The 12,413-nt window shown below is 35.4% G+C and overlaps 1 protein-coding gene across 1 annotated transcript in view; it reads right to left on the reverse strand.

Annotated features, from left to right (window-relative positions):
• Positions 1-12,413, reverse strand: part of LRP1B (LDL receptor related protein 1B) — a 2,178,569-nt gene that overhangs the window by 771,297 nt on the left and 1,394,859 nt on the right. The window contains exon 22 of the mRNA XM_086368415.1: positions 5,674-5,874. Coding sequence (XP_086224541.1) covers positions 5,674-5,874 — 201 coding nt within the window. The remainder of the gene's footprint in view (positions 1-5,673; positions 5,875-12,413) is intronic.

Below are 12,413 nucleotides of genomic sequence, written 5' to 3' on the forward strand. Positions count from 1 at the left end.
AATACACAAAAATACTTGACCTGGCATTTTGGGCTAAAATAATGAGCAACTAACATTGACTGCACAAATGATAATAGTTTCATAAAGAAAGAATTTTTCTTTAAGGCACTTATAATTTATAATTACACATTAGATACATTTATCATTCTACTTCATCACAAGATTGTAGGATATATGAGAATATACAAACATCCTTTCTGTTTACCATGTATATCCCATAGTTAACAAAGTGCCTAGCATAGAGTAAGCAGTTAAAAACACATATTGAATAACAAAATTTACAAAATCATCCAAAAGCACACAACTGTCCTAAATTGAGCTAGTATCTGTCCACCTGGGAAATTTTAAAATGCCATATTTATGCACTTGACAAAAATAGCCAGTGTTTATTTTTGCAATCATGATATTAACTCTTGCTATATATTATTATATTAGGTGTCTATTAATAAGGACAAAATAAGTTTTGTCTTCCTTGCCTTTAAAAATAGTTGAGTAGTTTTCAAAGCCTGTTCAATTAGGTGTATTTTTAGACATACTGAAAAGGAATATTGTTCAATGATTTGCAAATTGCAATAATATTTTCTTATATAGCTCTAATATGTTTTGTTCTCTATGGAAATTCACCCAGTTCAAAAATTTGGACTGGAAAGTTAAGGCTTTCAAAAATATTCTCTGCACATTTTAAACTTCTTTATGGGTCAACTATTCTTCACATTTGTCACCATAAAAGATGTTACAGCAATAAGAAAAGAAAAATAACTACATTAACTCCTGTCTCTAAGAATTCAATTCAAGTTTGGCATTATTTTAAAGAAGAAAAGAGAGTCATTTCTTGGTTCCTCCAAGTATGTTTATTCACCTGTAATCATAATCATTTCAAAATAGCAGTCGTTTCAAAGTATTTGCCCCATTTTAGTTCAATTGACATTCTTTTCCAAGAGAATTACTGTAAAGTAATGTCATCATACACAGCAGGTGAAAAAAAATTGTTACAATGCTTTTAGCTTATTTCAAGTATGACTGTTCTCTCACTATTCAAATGTCTCTTTCTGATACTACCTTTAGAATTAAGTCATAGATTTTAGGATAAATGCAAATGCACATTGAAATATACAACTTAACATACATAATTGAACGGCAATATGTGTATCACTAGTCCCTTGCCAATTTTCCCTTAACCCTAAACCTATCATCCTGTAGCATGTTTTAATTTTTTGTTACCTGAGAAAGATGTTCTCATTGACCAAACTCCAGTCAAGCATCGCTTAATCTTCCTTTTAACTAGTCCTCAGTCTTGGCCAATAAAAACTGCAGACTGTCAGCACAAACAATTTCACTGTCAAATCCTCTCCCCATCCCCTTCCTCTCAACCCAATAAAAATCTTGGACAAATAGTACAGTTTCTAAAAGCTCATAGCAACATCCCTAGAATGACCTCAGCCCCCCTTACAGTGCCTGCCTTAGAAAGCTCCATGACTTCACGAAGCTGTCAGGAGAATTCATTGTTTGTTTCAGCCACAACCTGATGATAGGCAGAAAGCCCTCTGAACCCCATCTTAGAAAAATTATTTTTGAAAGCTTGCAATATAAATCTTTTTTTTTTTTTTTTGCACCCTTGCCATGTAAATTTTCTACCACCCAGAGTGTTTTTTTTTTTTTTCTTTTTTTGAGCACCTGCAAGTCACCTTTTGAAATATAAACATTCAAAGAGATAACTCTTTCAGTCTTACTCCCAGCCTTTGTGAGCATCTTGCTCTGATTTATATCACTGCCTCCAGTCCCAAGGGATTCCCTCGTGGCTCAGTGGTAAAGAATCCACCTGCTAATGCAGGAGACTTGTTGATCCCTGGGTTGGGAAGATCCCCTGGAGAAGGAAATGGAAACACGCTCCAGTATGGAGTGGTGGGAAATCCCATGGACAGATGAGCTTAGTGGGCTACAGTCCTGGGGTCACAAAGAGTTGGACATGACTTAGTGATTAAACAACAACTCCAGTTATAAAGATAAGAGGTTAGTATCTTCTCCGGAATGAGCACCAATTAACAAAAGCAGGAGGCCTAGACACATGTACCTTCCTCCCCTATTTCAAACCTCCCAACCCTGCACCCCCACTTAACATCCTTAAGCACATTCTAGCCTTTAAAGTTTCTCATCATTTGTTTTGATGAAGCTGATTTCAATTTATGTTGGACACTCGTCCTATTGCAATAGTTACTACTGAATAAGATTTATCTTTACCATTTTAATTAGTGTTCAGTTTTGCTTATTTTTGACATATGTTTGTAACAAAAATCAACAGTTAACTCCCATCACAAATGATTAAAATCTTGTGTGTGTGTTTAGTCGCTAAGTCATGTTTGACTCTTGAGACCTCATAGACTGTAGCCCACCAGGCTCCTCTGTCTGTGGGATTTTCTGGGCAAGACTATTGGAATGGGTTGTCATTCCCTCCTCCAGAGGATCATCTTGACCCAGGATTGAACCCATGTCTCCTGTGTTGGCAGATGGATTCTTTATCACTGAGCCACCATTTGTTTCTTAAGTGCATATGCATTTCCTTTTGAAATCACTTAAAATTCCCCCTGGGGTGGGGTGGGGGGATCTTTTCATTAGGCTTAAATTCCCCAAGCTTTTTTTTTTTTTTAATAGATCAGATTTATTTGGAGAAAACAACCTCGCTAAACAAAGGATGGAAGTTTACATCTGAAGACATCTCCCAAGTATTGAGTCTACAGATTACAAGTTATTTTTATAAATTTTACATGTACTAAGGGGCAGGATAGGAATCATCTCTGTTTTTGTTTCAACAGTAGGTAGGATAGCAGAGAGGGAAAGAAGAGCTATTTTGGATATAACTATTTGGAAGGAGTTGACATGAAGAGGGTCAACCCTACAGTTTCATCCTCTATAGCAAATGGCTTAAAAAAACCTTGTCAACTTAGGGTATCTCTCTCTAAAAGTCACTTCTTAGCTACTAACTAATTCATGTCAATGATTTAAAGCTAATTCACTTGGTATATTTTTAATGTCCACTGGGTAAATGACTCATGATGCCCATTGCTGCAGCACTCAAACCAACACCCTTGTCTGGCTGGACAGGACCTAACCTAGGATTGATGGGGGGAAAAAAAAACGTGAAAGCAAGAGAACAAAGTGTCTTTTCTCTACAGGTAACAATATTGCTGATAAATGATACCAAACAAAATTGTGGAGAACTAAAACATTGTACAAAATGTTTATAGTGCTTTGTATTTCACCTATTTCAGTATTTATGTGATTAGATCAATTTTTTCAAGAAAATTGTGGTTAAATCATTTGATGAGTCACTGTGTATTCTGCTATGGCAATAGATTGATACTGTATAATCCTGTGGATGCCTCCTAATCAATTCTATCTGAATTAAGCCACTAATAATTACAGCAACTATCTAGGACTCATATTCTTCAAAAGTAAAATAAGTGTTCCATGAGTTAAAAAAAAAATTACCATCTACATAAGTGATGGTGCAGAGGTGCACATAAAAGCACTTCTTATTTCTTTTAGGAGAAAGAAGAGCCTTCTGCAATTCAGTTCCTTGACCAGTGCTTGTTTTTGTTTTTCACTGTTCCAATTCTTCCTCAACTTCATCTCATAAAGGACAGAGTGTATGAGTTCAATATCCCAAAGTGCTACAATCAGGATGAAAATGTCTTTTTATCTTCTCTGGTACTTCCATACCCAGCTTTACTGAGATCTTTTATACTGTTTATAATTATTTAAAATCCTTGACCAAGGCTTCTTGGCCAAAGAGTACAGTAGTTTGATAAGCAAGATCTGGGTTTCAATCTTGAAGTAGAGAAATAAACTCAGAAGAAATTCCCTTTCCTTTTTTTACTTTCCCAGTTGGGGGAGCAGAGGATAGGAAAATAAGGTTGCATTTTCTTAGGATTCTCTTCATTTTTCTAATGACAGTATTTTCTCTCTCTTTTTTTTTTTTTTTTGTTTCCTTCACTTACCCCAAAAGGTGAAAAAAAGGTAGAAAACTACTAATTTATTCAATACCTGAAATACATCAGATATTATTACCATGATTTCCTGACAGATATCATTATGTCCATTTTTTTTAATGGAGAAACTGACAACTCCAGAAATTGAGCCACCTTTCTGGGTGACTTAATCAAAATAATTGAAGAAGAGAATTCAAACCTGTCAAAAATCTCATTTTTTTCTATAATTGCACAATTTTAATTTTAATACTGCTTATAGTTTCCTTCTTTTAGAAACTTCATGAGCAATTTTCATATACTGTAAGGTAAGAGATCTTTCCATCCACCAAACTACTTTATTAGGGAGAACAAGCTGGAAGAAAAAGAAGTGAATACATGTAAACTAACTCTGTCATCCCTTAATTGCAATTTTTTTGTTTAATTTTTAAAGCTTTTGCTTGTTTAAATGTTAGCAATGATGAATGAAGGCTGTTGTATTTACTGTTTCAAGGTTATTTTATAGAATCACAGATTGTTTGGATTTTTATTGTACAAGTTTTAAAAATAACAAGTCTTTTTATATCACTCAGTATGCTATTAATGCTCAATTCAGATCAAAATATGATAACTGTAGACTTAAATGTAGTTGTCTTCCTATTTCCAATCAGGTAGCTTAATAATTTCCTAAAGGCATTTTCTTACTGCCTCAAGTCATCTCATTATTGTTCTTATCATTCTGTAAACTCTTCATTACTCCATTGATGTCACCTTCAGTATTGTCTGGAAAACATATTTTTTAAAATCTCCTTGTTAAATCTCTGATCTCCCCACAGAGAAGGAAATGTAATTGCTTTATATGTGCTGGTGGCATAAAGAGATGGCTAGTTGCAAGTTATTTCAAAGCTCAAAAGCTATCAGATTGAACTCATTTTAACTAGAGAAAGCATACTAAAGAGAGCTACTGTATGAGAACTAAAAACTTCTGAGAAAATCATATAAAATTGAATAATAGACTGAGTGACTAATACTTTCACTTCATTATCCAGTTTCTTCCTTTCAACATTCCTAAAAAAGTTTTCTAGTATAACGATCAGAAGACCAGACAAAATCTATTAGATGGTAGTAAACTTCATCTCATGGTTTAGCAATAACAGTAATCTCCTTTAGTAATAACAGGAATCTCCTGTTCTGAGTGACTCACTGAGGAAAAAATAATCAGTTCAATTGTGGAAACAACATTGAATATTCAGAGACCTTAAGTGAAAGTGTTAGTCATTTAGTCGTGTCCGACTCTTCAAAGGCTCCTCTATCCTCTACCCATGGAATTCTCCAGGCAAGAATACTGGCGTCAGTAACCATTTCCTCCTCCAGGGGATCTTTGCCACCCAGGGGTTGAATCCAGGTCTCCTGTACTACACGCAGACTCTTTGAGTCACCAGGGAAGCACAAATGAGGAACACAGCTATACTACTCTTAAGGTTAGCTAGATGGACATTAACTTTCTCTGCTTCATTTTTAGAAATTTATGATCACATTTAAATTTTCAAATAAATATACTGTTGCCTGCAAAATGTAAGTAGGGTTCATGCTAAAATTTACATTTAAAGGGAATTACTGGAAGGAGCTAATGCTTCTAGAATAAGTATCAAGGAGTACACTAAAAGGTTCTAGTCTCCAGAAAGAAGCAAGGCAGTGAAATGTACAATACCACAGAGGTCGCCTTCATCAGACCCGTCAGGACAATCCCATCTCCCATTGCAGAGTTTCTCTGGCTGCAGGCAGACTGAGGTGTCATTAGCACAAGGGTACTTGGGTGGTCCACACAAGAAATTGTCACAATCATCTTCATCTGATTGATCTTCACAATCAATATCTCCATCACAGACCCAGGCTTTGCTGATGCATCTCCCTTAAGAAAATAGAAACAACATGCATTTAATTTTTGCAATTAAGCCACGGTAATAATGAGTGATCATTGTCTTCAGTCAGAGCAGAACTAATTGCTTTTACCAAGAAATCTATTTGGTGATAGTTTGACAGCTTATTTTCACAAAGACATTTGAGTAGTACTTGTCCTGATTGTTAACAGTGTTTTTAGCGTGAAAGCCTTGATACTGTCTTTAGTTTCAAGTTATTGACTTGCTCTATTAAAAAAAAAAGGTATAACTAATTAAAAGTTTAATTACAATACTTTTAAGAGAAAATTTTAAAATATATTTTATAGTAGTATAAGTCTCTTTCAGAGTCCTAAATTTAGATAAATGCTATCAGTGTCTTCTGGAGCTCTAAAATTAAGTAAATGCTTTATTTTTTAAGATGATAATTTCTTTTTTTTACATTTATAACCTTAAACTTCAACATATCATATTCAGACTATGTACATGCCCTTTCACAGAAGAATATAAAATGTTACTAAACATTTTAGTAGTTAAGATATAATACAGACAAAATTTAGAGAAATATGTTTTTTTTTTTATTGACTTTGAAAGAAAAACAAATTATTATTTAGCCAGAATGTTTCAAAAGCAAATGTGAAATTCCTGGAAAGCAATGGTTTTTGTATATGTAAATTGCTTTATTGAAAAGTATTCCTTTCCAGAATATTTGTATTTTTCTTCTAATTAAAATTATGTTTTCTAATTTATACAATTTTAAGGTGTAATGGGAATAAAAAATCTACCTAAAAGGGTAAATACTAGTTATTGGCTGATTATATACCAACATCTCATAAAATGAGTGGGGCAAATAAAAAGGAAATGGAAAAATATTAAATTGTAAACTTTAGGCTTAAATTGAAGAAAGTAGGGGACCACTAGACCATTCAGGTATGACCCATATCAAATCCTTTATGATTATACAGTGGAAGTGAGAAATAGATTTAAGGGACTAGATCTGATAGATAGAGTGCTTGATGAACTATGGATGGAGGTTCGGAGGTTCGTGACATTGTCCAGGAGACAGGGATCAAGACCATTCCCATGCAAAAGAAATGCCAAAAGCAAAAAGACTGTCTGAGGAAGCCTTACAAATAGCTGTGAAAAGAAGAGAAGTGAAAAGCAAAGGAGAAAAGGAAAGATATAAGCATCTGAATGCAGAGTTCCAAAGAATAGCCAGAAGAGGTAAGAAAGCCTTCCTCAGCAATCAATGCAAAGAAACAGAGGAAAACAAGATAATGGGAAACACTAGAGATCTCTTCAAGAAAATCAGAGATACCAAGGGAATAATTCATGCAAATATGGGCTCAATAAAGAAGAAAAATGGTATGGACCTAACAGACGCAGAAAATATTAAGAAGAGGTGGCAAGAATACACAGAAGAACTGTACAAAAAGATCTTCATGACCCAGATAATCACGATGGTGTGATCACTCACCTAGAGCCAGACATCCTGGAATGTGAAGTCCAGTGGGCCTTAGAAAGCATCACTAAGAACAAAGTTAGTGCAGGTGATAGAATTCCAATTGAGCTATTTCAAAACCTGAAAGATGATGCTGTGAAAGTGCTGCACTCAATATGCCAGCAAATTTGGAAAATTCAGCAGTGGCCACAGGACTGGAAAAGGTCAGTTTTCCCCAAAGAAAGGCAATGCCAAAGAATGCTCAAACTACCGCACAATTGCACTCATCTCACACGCTAGTAAAGTAATGCTCAAAATTCTCCAAGCCAGGCTTCAGCAATACGTGAACTGTGAACCTCCAGATGTTCAAGCTGGTTTTAGAAAAGGCAGAGGAACCAGAGACCAAATTGCCAACATCCGCTGGATCATGGAAAAAGCAAGAGAGTTCCAGAAAAACATCTATTTCTGCTTTATTGACTATGCCAAAGCCTTTGACTGTGTGGATCACAATAAACTGGAAAATTCTGACAGAGATGGGCATACCAGACCACCTGACCTGCCTCTTGAGAAACCTATATGCAGATCAGGAAGCAACAATTAGAACTGGACATGGAACAACAGACTGGTTCCAAATAGGAAAAGGAGTACAACAAGGCTGTATAATATCACCCTACTTATTTAACTTCTATGCAGAGTATATCATGAGAAATGCTGGACTGGAAGAAGCACAAGCTGGAATCAAGATTGCCAGGAGGAATATCAATAACCTCAGGTATGCATATGACACCACCCTTTTGGCAGAAAGTGAAGAGGAACTAAAAGCATCTTTATGAAAGTGAAAGAGGAGAGTGAAAAAGTTGGCTTAATGCTCAACATTCAGAAAACTAAGATCATGGCATCTGGTCCCATCACTTCATGGGAAATAGATGGGGAAACAGTGGAAACAGTGTCAGACTTTATTTTGGGGGGCTCCAAAATCACTGCAGATGGTGATTGCAGCCATGAAATTAAAAGACGCTTACTCCTTGAAAGGAAAGTTATGACCACCTAGATAGCATATTCCAAAGCAGAGACATTACTTTGCCAAGAAAGGTCTGTCTAGTCAAGGCTATGGTTTTTCCTGTGGTCATGTATGGATGTGAGAGTTGGACTGTGAAGAAAGCTGAGCACTGAAGAATTGATGCTTTTGAACTGTGGTGTTGGAGGAGACTCTTGAGAGTCCCTTGGACTGCAAAGAGATCCAACCAGTTCATTCTAAAGGAGATCAGTCCTGGGTGTTCTCTGGAAGGAATGATGCTAAAGCTGAAACTTCAATACTTTGGCCACCTCATGCGAAGAGTTGACACATTGGAAAAAACTCTGATGCTGGGAGGGATTGGGGACAGGAGGAGAAGGGGACGACAGAGGATGAGATGGCTGGAGGGATTCACTGACTCGATGGACATGAATTTGAGTGAACTCTTGAGTTGGTGATGGACAGGGAAGCCTGGCAGGCTGTGATTCATAGGGTCGCAAAGAGTCAGACACGACTGAGCGACTGAACTGAACTGAACTGAACTGAATCGTCATTATATATTTAAAGGTCTTCTTCAAATTTAAGCCTATTGAATTTTAATGTACTTACATACTGATGAAAAGATGTTTTACTTATAGAAATGTGTTAACAATTTTCCATGTTATTATATGTCAAATAAGAGGAAAACATAAATGATCAGTTCCACATGTAATATAAATATATTCTATAATATTCTATGTTATTTATTTATCAAAATATTCTTAAAAAAGAATGGATGAATATTTCAATAATGACTTTGATTATAAATGGAGGAATATTATAAATCTTCCCATGATACCATAACTAAACAAATGTTAATATTGTATATTACCTGGAAATATTATGTAGTGCAATTAGATAGTAGAAAGACATAGGTATAAGACTAGAAAATAATATCATTATATGCAGTTTATATTATTGCATAATTATAAGTCAGTAAAACTAAGAACTATAAGAAACAGAATTTTAAAAAATGTAGACTGCTTCAAAAACTGTACAAAAATCAATAGGTTCCATATATATAAAGACAACAGAAGAAAAGGTCAGCCAAAAAGTCTACTACAAAACAAAGTATTTTGGGTTAAACTAAAAGAGCTGTATATTATTTGTATGAAAAACATCAAAAGTTTATTTTAAAAAACTCAAAAGAAGCCTTGAATAATGACATAGCTTGATTTCAGAGAATAAAATATATTAATAGCAAGGTATTTTTTTCTCAAATTAATCCCATCCCGATTTTAATTTTATTATTTTAATCCCATGAACTTATCCTAAACTTAAGAAAATAAAACTGCAAATATTATGAGGCATCTTCTAAAAAATACAGATAATTTGCTGAGTAGGAACTATATATGCCAAATATTTAGAAATGTTTTAAAAGTAACACTGGTTAAATTCTGTCATAATGGAATGTAAGTATGCATCAATAATTAAATAGCATAGTGATCATCAGAAGTAAAGTCACTTATGTACATGGTTTTAATATAGAAAAATTGACAATTCAAAATAGTAGAGAGTAAATAATTACAAAATTAATGATGATAGGATTATTGATGAGTCACCTGGAGAAAAATAAAAGGCTGAATCTTCACTCAATATTTACACCAAAAAAAATTAAAGACAGATCAAAGAAGTAAGTGTTTTAAAGCAAAAATGATGAAAGCAAAAACATTCTAGAATAAAATAGCTATTAAAACAAAACCCTGAAATGGTCATTGTACAGAGAGCATAAAGGAAAAGTTGATAAACTTAAATACTGTCCACATTGAACTATAAAATCCATCTATAAAGTCAAAATAAAGTCAATAAAACAGAAAAAGAAATCACTCTGACAAAAAAGATACATTACTTTGAAATATAAAAGGTTCATATAAATCAATATAAAAATCAGTAAACCAGTATATAAGTGCAAGGTTTATAATGAATCAATAATGGCTTACCAACAATGGAGTAAAAACATCTTTCAATTAAAAAAAAATAAAACAACAATTTGATAGCATTTTTCCTTACTTGGATTAAGATTAAAAAGCTGTATAACACAAAGATAAATTTGACAAGGGTATGAAAAACAACTCCAGTGTTAAAGGGGCTACAGATTGGGATCATCTTTTTGTAAGGCAATATTATGAAATTAGTAATGAAAAATATATCAACTCTTCACCACTGTAATTCTAATTTTAGAATATTTTTCCATTGGTATATTAGGCCTAAATGTACAAAAATACATAAATGAGGATGTGTGTTGCTGCTTTGTCTATATTATCAAAAGTCTGGTGACAAGTTAAATTCAGACTGCAAGACTGGCAACATCAATTACAATGCATCATACACTGAAATGCTGCACAGGCACAGGGGGGCCTAGAGGAGCTATTCCATGTTCAAGGTCAGAAGGGGCGGCAGTGAGGAGATACCCCTCATCCAAGGTAAGGAGCAGCAGCTGTGTTTTGCTGGAGCAGCCGTGAAGAGGTACCCCACGTCCAAGGTAAGAGAAACCCAAGTAAGACAGTAGGTGTTGTGAGAGGCCATCAGAGGGCAGACACACTGAAACCATAATCACAGAAAACTAGTCAATCTAATCACACTAGGACCACAGCCTTGTCTAACTCAATGAAACTAAGCCATGTCCGTGGGGCCACCCACCAGGCAGGTCATGGTGGAGAGGTCTGACAGAATGTGGTCCACTGGAGAAGGGAATGGCAAACCACTGCAGTATTCTTGCCTTGAGAATCCCATGAACAGTATGAAAAGGCAAAATGATAGGATACTGAAAGAGGAACTCCCCAGGTGAGTAGGTGCCCAATATGCTACCGGAGATGATTAGAGAAACAACTCCAGAAAGAATGAAGGGATGGAGCCAAAGCAAAAAGAATACCCAGTTGTGGATGTGACTGGCGATAGAAGCAAGGTCTGATGCTGTAAAGAGCAATATTGCATAGGAACCTGGAATGTCAGGTCCATGAATCAAAGCAAATTAGAAGTGGTCAAACAAGAGATGGCAGGAGTGAACGTGGACATTCTAGGAATCAGCGAACTAAAATGGACTGGAATGGGTGATTTTAACTCAGATGACCATTATATCTACTACTGCGGGCAGGAATCCCTTAGAAGAAACGGAGTAGCCATCATGGTCAACAAAAGAGTTTGAAATGCTGTACTTGGATGCAATCTCAAAAATGACAGAATGATCTCTGTTCGTTTCCAAGGCAAACCATTCAATGTCACAGTAATCCAAATCTATGCCTCAACCAGTAACGCTGAAGAAGCTGAACAGTTCTATGAAGACCTACAAGACCTTTTAGAACTAACACCCAAAAAAGATGTCCTTTTCATTACAGGGGACTGGAATGCAAAAGTAGGAAGTCAAGAAACACCTGGAGTAACAGGAAAATTTGGCCTTGGAATACAGAATTAAGCAGGGGAAAGACTAATAGAGTTTTGCCAAGAAAATGCACTGGTCATAGCAAACACCCTCTTCCAACAGCACAAGAGAAGACTCTACACATGGACATCAACAGATCATCAACATGGAAATCAGATTGTTTATATTATTTGCAGCCAAAGATGGAGAAGCTCTATACAGTCAACAAAAACAAGACCAGGAGCTGACTGTGGCTCAGATCATGAACTCCTTATTGCCAAATTCAGACTGAAATTGAAGAAAGTAGGGAAAACTGCTAGACCATTCAGATATGACCAAAATCAAATCCCTTATGATTATACAGTGGAAGTGAGAAATAGATTTAAGGGACTAGATATGATAGACTGCCCGTTGAACTACGGACTGAGCTTTGTGACATTGTACAGGAGACAGGGATCAAGACCATCCCCATGGAAAAGAAATGCAAAAAAGCAAAATGGCTGTCTGGGGAGGCCTTACAAATAGCTGTGAAAAGAAGAGAAGCGAAAAGCAAAGGAGAAAAGGAAAGATATATGCATCTGAATGAAGAGTTCCAAAGAATAGCAAGGAGAGATAAGAAAGCCTTCCTCAGTGATCAATGCAAAGAAATAGAGGAAAAACAGAATGCGAAAGACTAGAGATCTCTTCAAGAAAATTAGAG

Source organism: Bos grunniens, chromosome 2 (assembly GCF_055505025.1).
Source record: "Bos grunniens cultivar Pamir isolate PY7600 chromosome 2, Bosgru_T2T1.0, whole genome shotgun sequence".
Classification (NCBI taxonomy): Eukaryota; Metazoa; Chordata; class Mammalia; order Artiodactyla; family Bovidae; genus Bos; species Bos grunniens.